Here is an 18,735-nt window from a genome sequence, read left to right on the forward strand (position 1 = left end):
CAGGGAAACACCAGACAGGGACCCAGGGGATTTGCTGCGTTAAGGTTGGAGGCAATTTGGGCAAGAAGAAGATAGGTATCCCCCTGCTGTGGTGTCAGGAAGGGAATGAAGTTGAATGTAAGCAGAAACACTGGAGGTCTGCATGGTTTCACCAGAGACAGTCTGGAAGCAGATCTTCTGCCTACCTACATTGTCAAGCCAGTTTCCACATCCATTAAATGGGTCAATTTTTGTTCCACCAGCTGGGATCAAGGAGCCTGGTTGGGACACCTAGCTTCTTGACTTCTCACCTTGTGACCCACATCCCTTCTCTCAGAATCAGTTTCTTCATCTGTAAAACGAGGCTGATGAAAGTAACAACTCATCTGAGGGCCAGAGAGATGACCCAGTGCTTCCGAGTACAGGCTGCTCTTGTGGAGGACCCAGGTTTGGTTCCCAGCACCCACATAACAGCTTACAACCATCTGGAACTGCAGTTCCAGGGAATATGACATCATCGTCTTCTGACTTTTGGGGCCACCAGCCACCCATATGGTGCACATACATATGTGCAGAAAAAAGCACGCATAAAATAAAATAACTCCTAGAAAAGAAATCCCAAAGCCTAGCCCTTGGTGCTTGGAGGTTGATCTGTGTCATAGCCATGACAGTCACTATGGGACTGGGTCTCTTAGTAGAATTCATAGTATCTGTTATTTCAGACACAATAATGCAAATAGCACACTTTCCAATACACACAGTCCCCTACAACAATAACGACCCAAACAGCTCTGAGAACCCATTTCTCAGTGTCTCCCAGAAGAAGGTGTTGCCCCGGCCTCCTCACCCAAGTCTCCCTGTGTAAGTGTGACTGGCAGAGTGGACCATGGGGGCTGATGCCAGCCTGCTGTACTTGCCAAGCCAGCTAGCTGGGCCCTGGGACCAGACTGGCCCAGATTCTTGGCACTGACTTTCCCAGTTCTCACACAGGCATCTTGTGGGGGAAGGGTGGGCCGATCCTTGACAGTTTCCTAGTCCTGGATCCCCATCAGTCCTTTACATCGCCCTCCCACTTCCTCTTTGCTTTCCGTCTATAACTCCCAAAATATGGTGTCTGTCCAGTCTCAGTCCCCGTGGGACAACCAGGTGCTCAGGAAGTGTTTTTTGGAGTTCAATATTATCCCCATCCTCTGAAGAAGGCCCAGAGACAGAAATCAGCAAGACAGAGAGGAAGGAGGGCCCGGCCTACCCCAGGAGCTCAGCCCAGCCTTTACCACAAGCTTAGTCACCCACCCAGAGGGCTGGGCAGGGTTGGCAGCAGTGCTGGAAGGCTCTGAGTCACACTGGCTGGTGAGGGACAGCTGTGGCCCAGCAGGAAACCAAGGCTGAAGTGGAAGAGGTGTGTGGGGTGTGGGGTGTGAGTCCCTCCTCCTTACTGGTGAGGGGGAATTGGGACAGACTGCCCAGTGCCAGTGGGCTCAGCAACACACAGCTCCCAGGGCTCACCAGGAGTCAGGCCCTGCTCCATCTTTCAGGGGTCTCACTCTGGAGAACAGGGAGTCAGTGGTAAGATCTGTGCCTAAGTCACAGCAACTAAGAGAAGTATTGACAGGAGACCTAAGACCCAGGCCTCATGCACTCCAAGAATGTGCTCTACATCTGAGCTGCACCCCAACCCTTCATCCCATCCTTCACTTGGTTTGAAATTTCTGAGAAGTTATAGCACCTTTGAGCGCATTTTGTCTCCCCAAAGTTGTAGGAGTTACTGAGGTGTCAGCAAATGTTCTGAGAGAACAGGCTCGAAGACAAAGACAGCCCAGCTGACAGACTCCCACACCAGGAAGTTCCTGCTGCACTGGGCACTGGGTTTCCCATTCTCTGCTTCACTGACTCTTCACTGCTCCCTTCCTGGCTTCTGTATTATCAGGTCTGACCGTGGAACCATGATCTGGAAAGGTGGTGACTTATTTTGCTGTCAAGTGAGGTGGACATCACTGCCGCAGGCAGATGTGATAATACACAGGTCTCCAGACAAGCCTGTTAGGATCCAGGACCAAGGGGACACATCCGTCGCCAATGGTTTGTGCACTGGGGGGCGCTCACTCAATCTTGTGTTTTGTTACGTGGAGTGGGGACTGTCCTAGTACAAAGAGGACATTCCAGTCACACAGATAACCAAACACACAACGAAAACTCTTGGAATGTACTGGCTGTACTGTAGGGAGAGTCTAGAGTGCTGGGAAGAGCAAGGCGGTGGGCTCAACGGTATGTGCGGTAAAGGCTGTTTTATCTGATTTGTGAACAATGCATGGTGGTTGGAGGGGCAGAAGTCAGGGGAGAGGACTAGCTTGTATGCACTAAGATAGTGTAAGGTAGTACTAGTTACAGCTGTGAAGGCTCAGGCTGACTGGCAGAGAGGAGAGGGGAGCAGGGCTGGGGCTGCCGAGATGGCTCAGGGGGAGAGGCTATTGCCAATATCTAACCCACACAGTAGGAGCAGAGGAGAGAGAATAGACTTGCAAATCTGAGATCCTTATTATGTGATGTTTCCCCTTCCCTTGTTTCCCCAAACAACAAAAAACCAAACAGACAACAAAATGTAAAAAAAAAAAAAAAAGGAGAAGCTGGGAGAATTCCCTAAGTGTGGCCTCATCTCAAGGACTGTGGGAGCCACAGACAGTTTAAGGTGAATAACAACACAACCTATTTGTGTTTTTTAAGAATCTATGTGACTGTCCATTGAGAATTAAGTGATAGGCTATCGACAGGCAGGCCAGCCAAGGACGGGCCCTGCTGGGCCCTGCCTGAGGTAACAGTTGCACCTCTGAAGGAGCAAGGGAGTTTCAAAGAGGCCAGGTGATGGGTGGAACCAGCTGCGTGCTGCCATGTCTCTCAGTGCCCAAAGGGGAGGTCTGGGCCCAGTGCCAGGGTCCCTTCCGTACCACAGGGCATGCCAACCAGGTAAACAGAGGTGGACACATGATATTCCTTAAAAACAAAATCTCGATTCATCCACACCCCTCTGTAGTTTACTGAACGTGTTTGTTTTTTTTTCTCTCTCTCTCCTCTATTTCAAGTCTGACAGGTTTGTGGGACAAGCAGAGCTGGGGCTCAGAGCCAACCTGGAGGGACAGAAACCTGAGGGGGGGGGCATGGCAAAGAAAGGGCCTTCCTTCTTCCTATAGGACAAGGAAGGGTGCTGTCCAAGACCCTCCTGGAAACACTAGAGAAATGCTTGCCTTGCTCTGGGCTTCGGTCCAGGCTCCCGGCTCCAGCCTCTGGACCCTCCCTCTCAAAGTAAAGGCTCATTATTCTTCACCTTCCAGTTGCAGTTTCCAAAAGTGCTTTAGGGTGGGGCTGGGCGGGGCGGCCCTGCTGAGAGGTAGGTTGGCAGAAGCCACTTCCTGGCAGAGGCCTGGTGAATCAAGGGTTGTAAGCAGCATTCCAGGTTAGGAGGAGCAGGCCCAGCAGGTGGGCAGCAGGGTCCCTTCCCTCCTTGTCCCAGATCCTAACACTCCTACCCTTGAACTACATTCCTGGAGTCACCAAGGCAAAGGGAGGAGTGTGTGCAGAGAAGAGAAGAGACAGTCTGAAGGGTTTTTTTTTTTTTTTCTTTGTGTTTGTTTGTTTGTTTTTTAAGCAAAAAGGCTTTAGTAGTTCTCAAGGCTGAGAACGTCTTATTACAGCTGGGGATCTGGCTCAGTTTGTAAGTATCAAGACAGTCCAGAGTTGGAGTTCAGATACCCAGAACCCATCTGAAAGCTGCAGGAGCCTTCGTGGGAACAGGACACTGTAATCCCAGTGTATTTGTAATCCCAGCCCTGGGGAGGCAGAGACAGGCAGCCAGCCAGCCTAGCTGAATCCCTGAGCTCTGGGTTCACTGAGAGGCCTTCTCAGAGAATGAGATGGAGAGGCATTGAGGAAGACACTTGGTGTTGACCTCCGGCCTCGACATGCAAGAACACACATGTGTATTGCTATGTCTTCAACCCTGGGACAAACAGCTGAGATACCTATTTAACATATCAGAGTGGACCTAGCCACCAGGTTCTCCCAGAATCCCTCAGTCCTGCCTGTTTCAGGGAATGGCTGGTATACTCCATCCTCTACCCTGAACTCTCCAGCCCAGGAGCTGGGCTGCCTTTCCCCCAGAGGCCCTTCTCTATATAATCCAGCCATTTTCGTTACCCCCCTTTTATATTGTCATCATCTTGGCTGCTGCACCTGGTTCCCCTTCCACCTCTCCTCACATGGGAACCATGGATGTTCCCAGATGTCCCCATGTCCTCTGGTCTCCTCCACCACACCTAGGAGAAGGCATATTCTTTCCTTTTCATTTATATTTTTCATTTGTATAAGTGCATATACACAGGGACATGTATGTAACACACATGCACAGATGCATGTACACACACACATGTGCACGCACACACACACACTCACTCTTGACATTTTAATAGAAAGTGAGTACAGGATAGGAATGAGAAGGTGGCTGGACTGAGGGTGGAGGTCAGCAGAGGACTAACCTGCTTGTCTTGTATCACATCTAAGCCCCAGCGTGACAAGAGAAAATGCAGACGACATGCACCCTGTACACGTATGATAGCACACTGCTGCCACACAATGGTGGTGTGTGCCTTTAGTCCCAGTACTCAGGAGGCAGAGGCAGGAGGATCTCTGTGAGTTTGAGGCCAACCTCATCTACAGAGTGAATTCCAGGACAGCCAGGGCTACACAGAGAAGCCCTGTCTCAAAAAAAGAAAAAAAAAAAAAAAAAACCAGAACAAAAAAGGAAAAAAAAAATATAAAAAGAAAGAAAGGAATGAAGGAAGGAAGAAGGAAGGAGACCCCACATTGCAATCTATTCATATCTGGAAGGCAAAGGGTGACTCCACAGTACCATTCTTGTCCAGCTCGCACAAGCCCCGGGATGGGTGTGAATATGGGCAAAGGGACAATGACATGAAGTGTGAGTGTGTCATGACACCCATTACACACTTCGTATAAAAGTTAATGAAAAGCAAACAAAAAGCTGGAAGGAAGATGACCTGGGCTCCTTTGCTGTCTGACTTCCTGGAATCTGCCATACAGTGACTATATTCTTTTTTTTTTTTTTCTCTTTGTATAAAAAGGGACGGGCTAGGGGACGGTACTCAGGTGGAATGCTTGCTTATCACAGCAAGGCCTCAGCTTCCCTCCCTAGCCAAAAAAAAAAAAAAAAAAAAAAAAAAAGTCAAGTGGCCTTACCCAAAGGCCATAACTACCCTGACTGACAACCGCACAGGGGACAGCTAAGAGCCTCTAGAGAACTTTACAATCTTTTCAGAACAAACCACATTCTTCAGGCTCCATGGCTAGTCCCACCCATCCTTTCTTCCTTCCCCTTCTGCAGGAAGACTCTCGACACATCCTTGTGGTTCTAGGGCCAGAGTGGAGGACACCTTTTGCTTGCCCTTTCCCACTGACACCCCTTTCTCATGTCTCCATCCATCTATTCCAGAAATCACCTGTAACCCGGGCACTTAGGAGGCTGAGGCAGGAAGACTGGTTCAAGTTTGTGGTCTGGCATAGTGAATGCTAAGCCAGTCTGGGTAATGTGTGACACCCCTCGCCCCCAACACACACACACACACACACACGCACACACATTTGAGGCAAGCCTGGGCTACACCACAAGTTCAAGGCCACCTTGAGATATACACATAAACATCAAGGGCTTGTCTCTAAAGGCCAAGGGCTGGGAATTCAGTAGTGTGGTTACTTAGCAGTTTCAGGCGTTTGGTTCAATTCCCCAGTACCACACACAAGCAAACCCAGTATAAATGACTTATACTAGAATGTCTGTTTGGGGAGTTGGAATTTTGCCCAGTGGTAGAGCGATTGCCTAGCAAGTACAAGGCCCTGAATTTGCTCTCTAGCATCTGGGGAGGGGGCAACAAAATATATCTCTTTTGAATGCACATTTCATTAAATTCAGGCAAGCATATGCTGGTATCTCTAAGCCCCTAGAAAGACAATCCATTTCTGTCCGCTGTGGATCACAAAAAAAGCTCACTTGCTTTTTTGTTCTTGTTTTTGAGTCAGAGTTTCTCTATTATGTAGCTCTGGCTGTCCTAGAAGTCACTCTGTAGATCAGGCTGGCCTCAGACTCCCAGAGATCCACCCACCTCTGTCTCTTGAGTGCTGGGATTAAAACTATGCACCACCACCACCACCACCTGGTAGAATGTTCCCACTTTTGAGGTCGTGGGAGCTCAGGGTAGTTGAATGACAGACAACAGAGCTCTCTCTAAGCCAAGAGGAAAGGGTCCTTGTGCCAGGGACCTGACATGTGTTCTGGGATGTTTGTGTGTTCCAGGCTCTGGGCACCATGAAGGCTAGAGACAGGCTACCAGGGAGTTTCCTCCACCTGGCCCAGGCCTCTAGCTTGGCTGGGATGATCAGGTTGTGGTGGGGCCCAGCTGACTCTAGTCCTTTCCCCAGGCAGAACAGACCTTTCTAGCTTCTGTGGTGGAGGCTGAGGGAAGGAGAAATGAGCTTACCAGCATCATCTGCCTCCGGCAGCTCAGAGAACGTGACACTGAGGGTCAGCTGTGATGGCCTCAGATGCCTGCTATGAGACTTGGACAAAAGTCACCTTCCTTCTCTGAGCCATCTCTACACAAGGAAAGTGGAAATCCCTGCTAGCCTGCCTTCAGTTCCTCCTGGTGACTCTGAACACATCCTGTTTTTTCACGGGCTTGCCTTTGCCTGTGTAGGCCTCACTCCCTGAGTGGCCTTTCCTTGCTGCACACTGTCACAATTCTTGTTTTTCAACTTTTAGCTCTGGAACTATGCTTGAATCACTATCCTTGTAACACAATGTTCTGTTCCCTCCCTCAGACTTCTGGAGGGCAGGGACCAGAATGGCATTTCTGTTTATTGAGAAAGTCAGTCATGACTATTCTAGGCACACTCTCTCTCTTCCTAGCCTCCTCACAAAGTGTCATTAGTCTTACTTGACAGGTGAGGAGACTGAGACCCAGTAAGGAATGCCACTTGTCCAGGGTCACAGAGGATAGGTAGCTTGGACTTTCTCATCTTTTCATCCTTAATATCTGTGTGTACATGTGTGTGTGTGTGTGTGTGTGTGTGTGTGTGTGTGTGTGCACACGAACCTGCAAGTGTGTGTGTGTGTGTGTGTGTGCACATGAACCTGTGTATGTTTGTGTCCATATTTTCTAGACAGGGTTTCTCTGTGTAGCCCTGGCTGTCCTGGAACTCACTCTGTAGACCAGGCTGGCCTTGAACTCGAGATCCTCCTGCCTCTGCCTCCTGAACTCTGGGATTAAAGACATGTGCCACCAGTTGTCCAGTTTAGCCATTGGTATTTTGAAAGAGGGTCTTCCTATGTATCTTAGAATGGCCTCAAACTTGCTTTGCAGCTTGCTTAGGCTGCTTAAAGTGTTTTTTTTTGTTTGTTTGTTTGTTTTTGTTTTTTGTTTTTCAAGACAGGGTTTCTCTGTGTAGCCCTGGCTGTCCTGGAACTCACTCTGTAGACCAGGCTGGCCTCAAACTCAGAAATCCGCCTGCCTCTGCCTCCTAAGTGGTGGGATTAAAGGCGTGCACCACCACCGCCCAGCAGGCTGCTTAAAGTCTTATCACTTATTTTATTTGTTTATATGTATGTGTGTTTTCCTGGATGAATTTATTGGCCCCAGGTGAGTATAGCAGCCTGTGGTGGTCAGACACCCTGGAAATGTAGTTACAGGCATTTGTGAACTGCCTGATGTGGGTGCCAGGAATGGAACCCAATTGCTCTTGCAAGAGCAGTAAGTGCTGTCATCGGTGAGCCATCACACCAGCTCCACAACCTCAAATTTGCCCTCCCTACTGCATGCGCCACCACACGCACCCTCAAGCACAGCATCTCGCAGAAAGGCTTAGCAAATGAGCGTTCACCACAGTGGCTGAATGACTGGTGACTGAAAGCATAACTGAGAGCCTGCATCACCTTGTGTGGTGGTGACAGGCCTGAGAGACAGGTGCTTAGTTATAGATAACTGTTATAATCCTGCTGCCAGGTGTCAGGGTTACATCGAGAGCAGCTAATAACGGGTGGAGTGCATTATAGTGGTGAGCCAAGAGGTGCAAGCAAGTAGCAACTAGCTAGCCCTGGTCACACACACAGGCAGACCTACAGGTCATCAATTGGTCTCTACCGGCTTGGGAGGTCCAGAAACCGAAACACTTTCTGCTAGTGACCCACCCATGCCCAGCCCTACCATCCAAGTACCCAAAGTCCGAGGTCCCAGCTTTTCATTTCAGGCAGTCTTTTGCAAACTGTAAAGAGTCTTCCTGCTTTGCTCTGTCCGGCAAGCCGCCTTCGAATGAACCACCCACAGGCTGGGCCTGAGGAATGACCTCCCAGAGCTGGGCCCTGGTATCTTTGGGCTTCAACCATGTTCCCCTCGCCCCTGCCCCATCCTTTCCCCTCCCATGTCCCTCCGTCCTCCATCCCAGGCTTGTCCATTTCCCCTCCCCATCTACCCCTATCTATTGTGCAAGATGGGCTGGCACACCTTCTAGGACAGGTCCGATCAAGGCTAGGGGACTTCCCCAGTGCAGGCAGCTGCGGGCGAGATTGGGGGCAGGGGTTAGGAGCCAGGAGGCAAGGGTCTGGAGGAATGCTGAATTCCGGCACGTCCATCCAGGCGTCCCCTTGCAGTCCCTACATTGTCCTCGGTGTGAGGAAGGGAGGGGAGACGCTTAGGCTACAGCCCCAAGGGCGCTCCGTTTTCTGCGATACCCTCATCAGCCTTTTCTTCGCTGCTATCTGAATTTGAAGCACACCAGGCGCGTCTGTCCCGGGTCTCTCTTCTGGGGATCTTCTCTTTGTCTAAGTCTCCTCGCTGTCTAGAGGTCCCCTCCCGCCCTGGACTGGAGAAGAGGGCGTGGCTCAGACAGGGGCGTGGCCTGGCTTGTCCGGGCGGGGCGGGCTCCTAGGCCTGGGCGCCGGCTCGAGAGGCAGCAGCGGCCGGCGGGAGGGACGCGGCGGGGATCTCGGTGGGAGTGCAGAGGAGCCCAGGCGGCAGCGGGGCTGCGGGGCGGCGGGAGCGGGGCCTGCGGACTCCATGGCGCCAGCGGCGTCCGTCTGAGTAGCGGCGGGCGGATCCGGCCGCGGCTTCTCCTCGCCATGGGAGACATACTGTCCACACACCTGGATGACGCGCGGCGCCAGCACATCGCAGGTGAGGACCGCTTAGCGCCCGGCCCGCCAGGGGCTCCACCGGGCACCCCGGGCCACGCCTCCGACCGCACGGGGCTGGGGAGGGGGTCCCCGAGAGTCAAGGTCCGGGTCGGGAGCCGGCCAGACCCTTCTATTCCTCCGAACTAGTTCCCTCTCGGTCTGGACTGCCCTTCCAGGCCCTTCTGTGTGCCCCCTTCCCCCTTTGAGGAGCCTGGGACCCCATTTCTCTACTGGAACTTGCTTCCCTTGGAGCTCAGCCCTGCCAAAACTCTGCACTTACAGCCTAGATCGCGTGGTGGAGGGGTCGCGTCCCCATTCTTCCCAACAACATTCCAAGCCTAACCCTCTACTCCAGACTGCTCCACACAGTCAGACCTTCCAGACTCCCCCTCAGCTGCCTTGTCCCTCCTTGCCCTGGCCTCAGCCCGGGTACACGTGGCTGAAGCTTACAGGGGGATGGGCCCTTGGAGAGCCCGGGACCGAAGTGGAGAGTGGGGCTAAGGAGAGATGGGGTGCTCTTGAAGGGGCGGGTCCCTGGCTTTTGGCTCTGCAGAGTGCTAGCACTACAGCGTAGGGGGTCTGTTTATGGCCAGAGCTGGCTCCCTCAGATCCGGAGTCCAATCTCCAGTACCTTCCTTCAGCCAGCCTTGATCTCAGCCTGTCACTGCATGGTGGACACTTCGCAAGAGGGAGTTGCTCCCAAGTCTGTGGAGAAGCTCTTGATCCTGGGTTCACTGTTGGGGGTGGGGTGGGGTGGGAGATGGGGTGAGAATCTCAGGCTGTCCCAAAACTCAGCTTGGGCTGACCACAGGCAAGTCAAGCCAGGCAGTCCTGAATGTAATTTCAGATTTTTCCCCAAGTGTGTGATCTTGAGCCAGTCTGTTTGGTTTTTGTTTTCTGAGCCAGGGTCTCAGGACGTAGCTCTGGCTGTCCTGGAACTAGCTCTGTAGACCTGGCTGGCTTTGAACTCATAGAGATCCACTTGCCTTTGCCTTCCAAGTGCTGGGATTAAGGGCCTGGGCCACCACTGCCCTGCTTGAATCAGTTGCAATGTCCAAGAGCTTGGGTGTTGTCTTTGAAAGGGGTGGGTGTTGCCTTCTTGGGATGGCTGCTGAGAGCTTATGGAGCCATGCTTAGTACAGGGCTTCTGAGGAGGCCCTGAGACCTGGCCTGCCAGCCAGTTGGGTTCATCAGAGCACATGAAGAGGAGACAGTTCCATTGGTTTGATTTGTCTCCCTGTTTATTAAGTGTGGGGTCCCTACATTATCTTGGTGACCTGTTGGGTGCTTAGCTATGTTTCCTTTGATAGCAGGGACCCTAGAGCAAGGCAGGTGTCCCTTATTCCCCCCCTCCCCCCCTTCTTCCAGGGCTCAACTGTAGTAGGGCACAAAGAAGGTACCAGAGGACTATCCAGTCACTGGGCCAGGGCTGAAGTTGGGCACAGGAGGGGATAATTCAGATTATTTCTCACCTCTGAATACTAGGGGTTAAGTCCTGGAAGGCCTCCTTGTAGGACAAGGCCTGGGCTCAGGAAGGGCAGGGCGGAGTCTTCCTGTCCCTTCCCTGTTGGTGGCAACCTCCTGGGGTTCTGTAACAGTCTCTCCATTCAGGGCCTCCTCTCAGAGCTCTCTGCAAGCATGAGTGGAGTGTGCCCTACTTCAGTGGTTTTTTCTTTTTTTTTTTCTTTCTCCACACCCAGATCTCCCACCTTCCCAAGTCTTAGGCTGAGAACCCACCCCTGCCCTCCCGGCCAGTTCCCTGAGTGGAGCTGGAGACTGGGAGGGTAAAGTGGCCCCTTCTGCTCCAGGCTGAGTTTGTTTTGTGGATACAGGCTGGGGAACATAGGGTTGTGCCCACTCAGAACCTGCTCACCTTTCCTCCAGACACTTGAAAGCGCTATTAATAACCCTCTTCAGATGCCCTAGATCCCATGGCAGGCTCACCTGGGGAGGGAGGCGCCTCAAGTGTGAGGGTGGGTACTACAAGAAGGTAGTCCAACAGAGAGAGAGAAAGAGAGAGAGAGAGAGAGAGAGAGAGAGAGAGAGAGAGAGAGAGAGGGAGAGAGGGAGAGAGAATTAACTTCCTTAGGAATCTGTTGGAGGGAAATGGGGTTGTGTCTTTGGTATCTCCAGCCACCCATTCAGTCTCCTCACCCCACCCAGCAGGTACATGATTAAAATTCCAGAGTCCTCCCTCCCTGTGAAAGTGTCAGCTGTGAGAACACCCCTCCCACAGGGCCCTAAGCTCCCAGGCCTGTTAGGGTGCTAAGGCTTGGCTGGCCACCTTCCACCCTCCCTTAGCAGGTGAGCAGGTGAATACCAGCCTGCAAGTCCTGGCAAAGGTCAGGCGTGCTCTTACCCAGGGTACTGTTTTGCTGCCCCGGCATCTTTCATCCTGTCGTTTCAAAGCCTCTGGCAAGCAGAGGCTTGTTCCAGCCCAGTGCTGGAGATGCTGGTAGCAGGGTGGTTTCTGCACGTTTGGTATGGAAGGGGCCTGAGAGCAATTGAGCCTGTGTCAGTCACCTAGGGGCTGCTTGTTTTCCCTAGATCTCAGTTTTCCCTAGATATGAACGGGGAATGGGGTGTGGCACCTGGTAGCTGAAGACCCTTCTAGCAACAAGGGCCTACAGATCCTAACTGGAGCAAAGTGTTAGCTCGCTGACCTTGGGCCAGCATCTCTTTTAGATTTATTAATTGTATTTTACATGTGTGAATGTTTTGCTCCCATATATGTCTGTGCATGGAATGTGTTCCTGGTTAGAAGAGGAGGGACGTCAGCTCCCCTGTGGCTGGAGTTGTCGATGGTAGTGAGCCAGCGTGTGGGTGCTGGGAACCGAACCCATGTCCTCAGCAAGAACAACTGCTCTTAACCACGGAGCTCTCTCTCCAGCCCACCCCCTTTTCTTTGTAAGCTCTCCACCACTAAGCTATGACATCTCAAGTCTCTTTATAGTACTTATTTTAGGATAGTTTTACTAAACTGCCCAGGTTGCCTTGAACTCAGTTTGTAGCCCAGGCAACACTTGAATCTGAGCTCATTTGTTTGTCTCTTGGACTTCTGACTAGCTGGGATTACTGGCCTGTGCCGCCAGAGCCTCCTACCCCCCACGATTTACTGAGGGCTGGAGCTCAGTTTTCTTATCAGTGAGATGGGAGTCACAATGGTAGCTAGGTACTGCTGAGAGGACTTAGTGGCTTAAAGCAGAGAAGGTTCTGCCCAGCCTTGGGCAGCAGAGCTCAGCAGACATTTGATTATTGAGATTTGTTTGTGGGCTTCTGTAATTGGCTTCCCTCTAGTGTCGAAGTTCAAAGGGTGGGGCAGAGGCTGGTATGGTTTCTCCTGGATTTGTCCTGACTCTAGAGACAGTGTGTCAAGTTCCCCAGATGTGAGCCTCAGCCAGAGTTTTTAGAAGCTTTGATTTCTTCCTGGCTTCCTTCTGCTGTGGCGGTTATGTGTGATGGATGTGGGCTATCTGGTGTGGGTTGAGTAACTGGTGACAGAGACAGTGTTTAGAAGGAGCCAGAGGACAGATCAGTGGCTGAGCTGTGCCAGTCCGTCCTTTCCATGAAATAGGGGACAGGACTCTCATACGGGTTCTGAGCACTTTGAGGGATTTTATACAAACAGCTAGAACCCCCAAACCAAGATGCTACAGGTGAGGGAAAGGGCCTGGAGCCCGAGCTGCCAGTGGGAGAGCTGTCATTGTCTGTGATGGGGAATCACCTTTCTCCAGGGCATCCCCAAGGGACGTTGTGGCACACCCCTCAGTAAAGGAGCTTGAATGCTCTCACAGAGGACAGACTGCCCCAGCACCTTTGATCAGCTCCATCCACCCACCCTGCTCTCCCTTCTCCTGGCTAACTCTTTTTTAAAAACAACAGCTTTACTGAGACCCAGTTCCACACCCACCCACCCACAGAAAAGGATTTTCCATGTATTGGCTGAAATGTGTAACCGCCTCCGTATGTCTGAAGACATTTTCAGTCCACTTGAAATAAACCCTGGAGGCATCAGCAGCCACCGTACCCCACTTTCGCCAGTCCCCTCAACTCTAAGGCAACACTGGCTGAACTGCCTGCACACCTCGGGATGGGGAGGTTACAAAAACCATTATCTTCTGCCTTTCTTTCTCGGCCACCGCGCTCCAGCTCCAGCAGAAATCGTTTGGTCATCTCTTCAAAACCAGTGTTCACTCCTCTATGGGCCTGTTCCTTCTACTGAAGGTGCTTTTCTGTGCCTGAGGCAATGTTATTTATGTGGAGTCCTGGTAATGGCTGCTTGGTTTTTTTACTGGCATCTGGCTAGTATGCGTTGTGCTACTCAAACCTCCCCATCTGTATCTTGTGCTAGGAGCTGGTATAGGAGGCTTCACGGAGAACTTTGGGGGATGTATCCATTCACAGCCTTTGGAAGGCTGCACACATTACATACCCTCGCCAAGACCTACTTTATTATTGAGGTTATCACCTTCCTGATAACTGGGTATGAAAAGGGGTTCATGTTTATTTGTCAAGAAAAGCAAATAATACCTGAAAATTGATCTTACCCCCCCACACCCATTTACCCCTCCCCTTCTAAAAGTGGCTGCAGGTGCAGGAGTGTTCCACAGGAGTAAAAGGGGGTGTTCCACAGGAGTAAAAAGGGGTGTTCCACAGGAGTAAAGGGGGGTGTTCCACAGGAGTAAAGGGGGTGTTTCACAGGAGTAAAGGGGGGTGTTCCACAGGAGTAAAGGGGGGTGTTCCACAGGAGTAAATGATGGGTGTGTTCCCTGTCACCCTCTCTTTGCTTTGCTGCCTAGGGCTTTGCCAAGGGACTAGGCAGGCCGGATGCTTGACCAGGCTTGGGTCAGCCTCTGGGGGTAAAGCTGTCTGGGGACTCGGCTATCTCTCTCGTGTTGAGTCTTACATAATGTGCTTTTGTTGGCTTTGACCCTGCCCTCCCCTCCCCCCAACCTCTAGTCTTCTATTGGGTCCTCTCCCACCCTTTAGCCTGTGCTCTGGCCTCCTGGGGGCCTCCCACCTCACCCTCCAGGCCTTCCCACACAGGCTGCCAAAAGAGACCTTTCTAATCCCAAACTGGGCCATAGCCCGCCCTCCCTGCCTCCTGCCGCCTGAGGAATGAAGCTGAAAGACAAGCCGTGCTGCTCACCCACCCCTGCCTGACCACGCTGCCCTTCTGTGGGGTTCACCCGCCTGCCCCTGCTCATTGTCATAGACTGCTGGCATTGTGACACTGTGTGTCTTGCTTCTTTTTCTAAACCATTTGCAACAAACATCTCTTCCAAGGGCTGCATGTCCTTTCATGCGAGGACACACAGACATCTCTTAGGCTTCCTCCAAAAGTTAGCCTTTGGGTTGCTCCTGCTGTGTAGGCTTTTGGAGCACACAGAATCTGCTATGTTGAGCCCTCCCTGGCTGTGTTTGGCTTTCCTGCTGAAGACAGACTCATCTGGGAGTCCTACCCTCTCCCTTCCCTGCCTGCTTTTATTCATCTGGATGTGTCCAGGAAGGGTCTCTTTTGGGAGCCCACAGGACCCTGGAGCATCCGTTAGATGCTAGTCCACTTGAAGCCACTGCCATGAGTTGGTAGTGTGGCCCCAGGACATGTGACCACACAGGGACTGCTCCTCTGTCCTGCTGCCCACAGGGACTGGTCCATTTCCTGTTTGAGAATGGCGAATGGCGGGTGATAGAGAAGGGAGGGGCAGTTCTCAGACTGTGAATGCTAAAATAGTTTTTTTGTTTTTGTTTTTTTTTAAAAGATGGTCTCCTTTTTTTTGTTTTTTTTTTTTTTTAAAAGATGGTAATCCGGCTGGCCTGAAACTCACTGTGTAGCTGAGGAGGATTTTAGTCAGGAATCCACCGCAGGGCCTCACATGTGCTCTAGGCAAGAGGCTCCACTGACTGCGCTACAGCCCAGACTAAATTTTTTTTTTTTTTAATGATTTGTTTTTGTGTATAAGAGTACACTATTGTTGTCTTCAGACACACCAGAAGAGGGCATCAGATCCCATTACAGATGGTTGTGAGCCACCATGTGGTGGCTGGGAATTGAACTCAGGACCTCTGGAAGAACACTCAGTGCTCTTAACCACTGAGCCAACTCTCCAGCACCCAGACCAAATCTTTTAATTGAGCACTTACTAACAGTGCCATGCGATCCTCTGCTTGGATTATCACACAGAACTGCCTCCACAGCAGTCAGGACACAGGGAGAGCAAGGCCTTAGCCACTAGGTCCAAACCCTACTGTGTCTACATAGCCACGATGGACAGGGGCCCAGTGTGGGAAAGGCCCCAGAGAGACCCAGACTTGGGATGAGGGGCGGGGCGTGGGAGTGGGAGGGAGGAAATGAGTGGGGACTGTGCAACTTGTGTCAGAGACTCTGCACAGAAACATCCCACCGCGTAGTCATTACTCAGTCTGAGGCTCACAGTCTGTCTTTGAGCAACCACCCCTCTGCTGTCATCCCCCCACCCCCAGCCCCCCTGCCACCCCCAAGCTCTTGACTCACCACTCACTGTGGCAGAAGCATCATCCTGTGGTTACAGATTCCTGTGCTGCCTTTTCCTTCCCGGGCCCCACCCCCACCCACTTCCCTGCCTAGGGATGCAGGGCTTTCTGAAGGTTGAGTGGGGAGCAAAGCCTTACTCCACTCTTGGAGTTTTCAGGGCCTGAGTCACCCAGGAGGCTGAACCGCGAAACTGGGAGAACCGGAAGTGTTGCTCTTGTGGTGCCTTGCCCACCCTGGACCCTGCTCCTTTAGGAAATGCGCTGATTCCGGCAACCCATCGTGAGCCCCCTGCCACCCCCCCTCCCCCAAGATTTTTTTGCATAGCTTAGGCCCAAGTCTTGGCTCTGCCTCTATATGAGTTGGGTCTCTGGGGACACTGATATGTCTTTGAGTGTCATGGCTCTTTGTAAAGATGGGGATTGTTGGGAGGATCCCGGATGTAATCTTTGGATGTAATCTTTGGATAGTGCCGTGTTCATGAGGTGGGTGGTAACAGTACAGTGAGTGACAGCTGTTTTGTTTGTTTGTTTAGAGACAGGGTCTCATATATCCCAGGTTGGCCCCGAACTTGCTCTGTAGCCAAGGATGACCTCTACCATGTGCTGGCATTACAGGTATGGGACACCACACCCTGCTTATGTGGAACACGCTTCCTAATGAGCACCAACTGAGCTATGTCCGGATCTTGAAAGATAGCATACATTTTTGTTTGTTTGTTTTTTCGAGACAGAGTTTTCTAGTGTAGCCCTGGCTGTCCTGGAACTCACTTTGTAGACCAGGCTGGCCTCAAACTCAGAAATCCTCCTGCCTCTGCCTCCTGAGTGCTGGGATCAAGGTGTGCGCCACCACTGCCCAGCTTTTAATTTTTTTTTAATTGGCTGTGGATGTGTGTGGATGTGTGGGGGCACATGTGTGCCATGGTGCACATCTGGAGATTGGGGGACAGCTTTGAGGAGGTGGTTCTCTCCTTCCAGCTTTTGTGGGGTCTGGGGAATCGAACACTTTGCCATGTTTACATGGCAAGGGCTTTTAAGATGTCGGGGCTTGTCCATCCCAATCGACAGTTTTTTGGTTGTTTCTCCACTGGGCTTGTTTGCCATCTCAGGAGACATGGCTGATTTGCCTGCCCCCTCCTGAATGGCAGCTTTGTAGTCCAGGAAGCATGTGTGTCCCAGCCTGAGTTATGCCACCAGCCTTTGGTTTGGGATGCCTGAGGTATTCAGCCTGTATGTGCAAGATAGGACTGTGGTCCCAGCATTGTCCACTCAGTGTCTACCATGAGGTGGGACACAGAGGATAAAACCACCGTGTGTCTGAAATTAGATTTGTGAATCTTAACCCAGTCCTGTTGACTATTTGCTGTGTGATCCTGGACAGTGGCTGTGCCTCTCTGATTGTTCTCATTTGTGACTTCAAGATTAATATCTTCTTTTGGGAAGTCTCTGCCTTTGAAAACCCTTTCCAGGAGTCTCAAGGTGCCCTGTGAAGGCAAAACCAAATAGCTTACTGTATGGAAATAGGGGTGCATGCCTCTGAGACATTTTAAAGGTGATGTGCACTGGCCCTAGACACAGCTGGTCATTCCTTCCTTTATTCAGTAGTTATGGAATTTCATCTGGGCTTCATGGTGCATGCCTGTAACCCCAGCACTCAGGAGGCTGGAGAAAGAGGGTCAGGAGTTCAAAGTCATCCTAGGCTCCATAACCAGTTGGATGCCAGCCTGGGTTATATAAGACCCTGTCTCAAAGCAACAGCAAAGCGGTAGGTTATGAGGACCCATAAGTTGGTCTAGCAGGTGCCACACCCACCGTGCAAGCCTAGCTCCTGAGTTCACTCCCAGAACCCACGGGCGAGCAAATGGTGCGGAGCTGTCCTCTAAGCATGTGCTGTGGTACTGTTGAGGGTCTCCACCCCCAAATACTCTTATGCTATTAAAAAAAAAAGTTCTGGTGTTTCAAACCAGTGGCAGAGAGCTTGCTTTACAAAGGAAGCAAAGAACAGTTATAAGGCCCTTCCTGTGCTGGGACAGGCTAACCATAATTCTCAGTGATCGTTGATTGCCTGGAGCTTCCTGGCTGGCTGTGTTCTCACAGGGGAGGGTGGGGGAGAGGGGTGTGGAAAGAGCCATATGCATTGGCCTTGGAGGGGAGGGGCCTTGTCCTGAGAGACCTGGGGAAGCTTGGGTCATTTCCAGGTGGAAGTGACACTCAGGCCTGATGGTGGGCTGAGCATGGACGGGGAAAGGTGGCTGGAGGTAGGGTGCAGTCAGAGAGGCATATCCCTGTAGGGGGCATGGCCAAGGTCTCCGTGACAGACAGGAGCTTCCTGATATTTACCAGTGTGGGCCCTGCTGGGTCGAGGGAAGCTCTGCAGGGCTGACATCCTGCAGATTGTTGGATGGAGAATGGCCTCTCCTTGGCCCTTAGCCTCTGCTTCTATCCTTCTGATGTCAGGAGGCTCACTGTGTTCCTGACAGCTCCAAGTCTAAAAGGTGGGCATCAGAGTACCTACCTAGGCCTGCTGGGACCCCGTACAGGGCCAGGGAGGCTGTGGCAGGGTTTCCTGGGGTCTCAGCTACAGTTGCCATATATAGACTCTGGCTCAGGAAGTCCCTCCTCTCAAGGGGAAGTGTGGGGCAGGTGGCAGTGAGATAGCTCAGCAGGTAAAGGAGTCTGTCACCAAGTCTGGTGATCTGACTTTGATCCCTGCAACCCACACACTGTAAGGAAAGAACCAATGGCTGCCGGTTGTCCTCTGACCTGTGTATGTGTGTTCTTGTCCTCCCAGACACATAAAATAAATAAAACATAAAAAGAAACAAAATAGCTAGCTGGTGGTGGTGCACACCTTTAACCCCAGCACTCAGGAGGCAGAGGCAGGAGGATTCTCTGAGTTAGAGGCCAACCTGATCTACAGAGTGAGTTCCAGGATAGCCAGGACTATACAGAGAAATCTTGCGGGGGAGAGAGAGGGGTCATAATAAGAAAGGTGAGATCAGGATTTGTGTGTAGGA

At 51.7% G+C, this 18,735-nt stretch overlaps 1 protein-coding gene and 1 long non-coding RNA gene across 2 annotated transcripts in view; both read left to right on the plus strand.

Moving 5' to 3' along the window:
* Positions 1 to 1,278: 1,278 nt before the first annotated feature.
* Positions 1,279 to 2,058, plus strand: LOC143441131 (uncharacterized). Its single transcript, XR_013108350.1, has 2 exons — positions 1,279 to 1,378; positions 1,907 to 2,058. It is a non-coding gene; the product is annotated as an uncharacterized LOC143441131 (long non-coding RNA).
* A 6,902-nt stretch (positions 2,059 to 8,960) lies between these two features.
* Niban2 (niban apoptosis regulator 2) overlaps positions 8,961 to 18,735 on the plus strand; it is a 49,921-nt gene continuing 40,146 nt past the window's right edge. Inside the window, exon 1 of the mRNA XM_034494765.2 lies at positions 8,961 to 9,209. Coding sequence (XP_034350656.1) covers positions 9,155 to 9,209 — 55 coding nt within the window. The 5' untranslated portion in view covers positions 8,961 to 9,154. The remainder of the gene's footprint in view (positions 9,210 to 18,735) is intronic.

Source organism: Arvicanthis niloticus, chromosome 2, assembly GCF_011762505.2.
Source record: "Arvicanthis niloticus isolate mArvNil1 chromosome 2, mArvNil1.pat.X, whole genome shotgun sequence".
Classification (NCBI taxonomy): Eukaryota; Metazoa; Chordata; class Mammalia; order Rodentia; family Muridae; genus Arvicanthis; species Arvicanthis niloticus.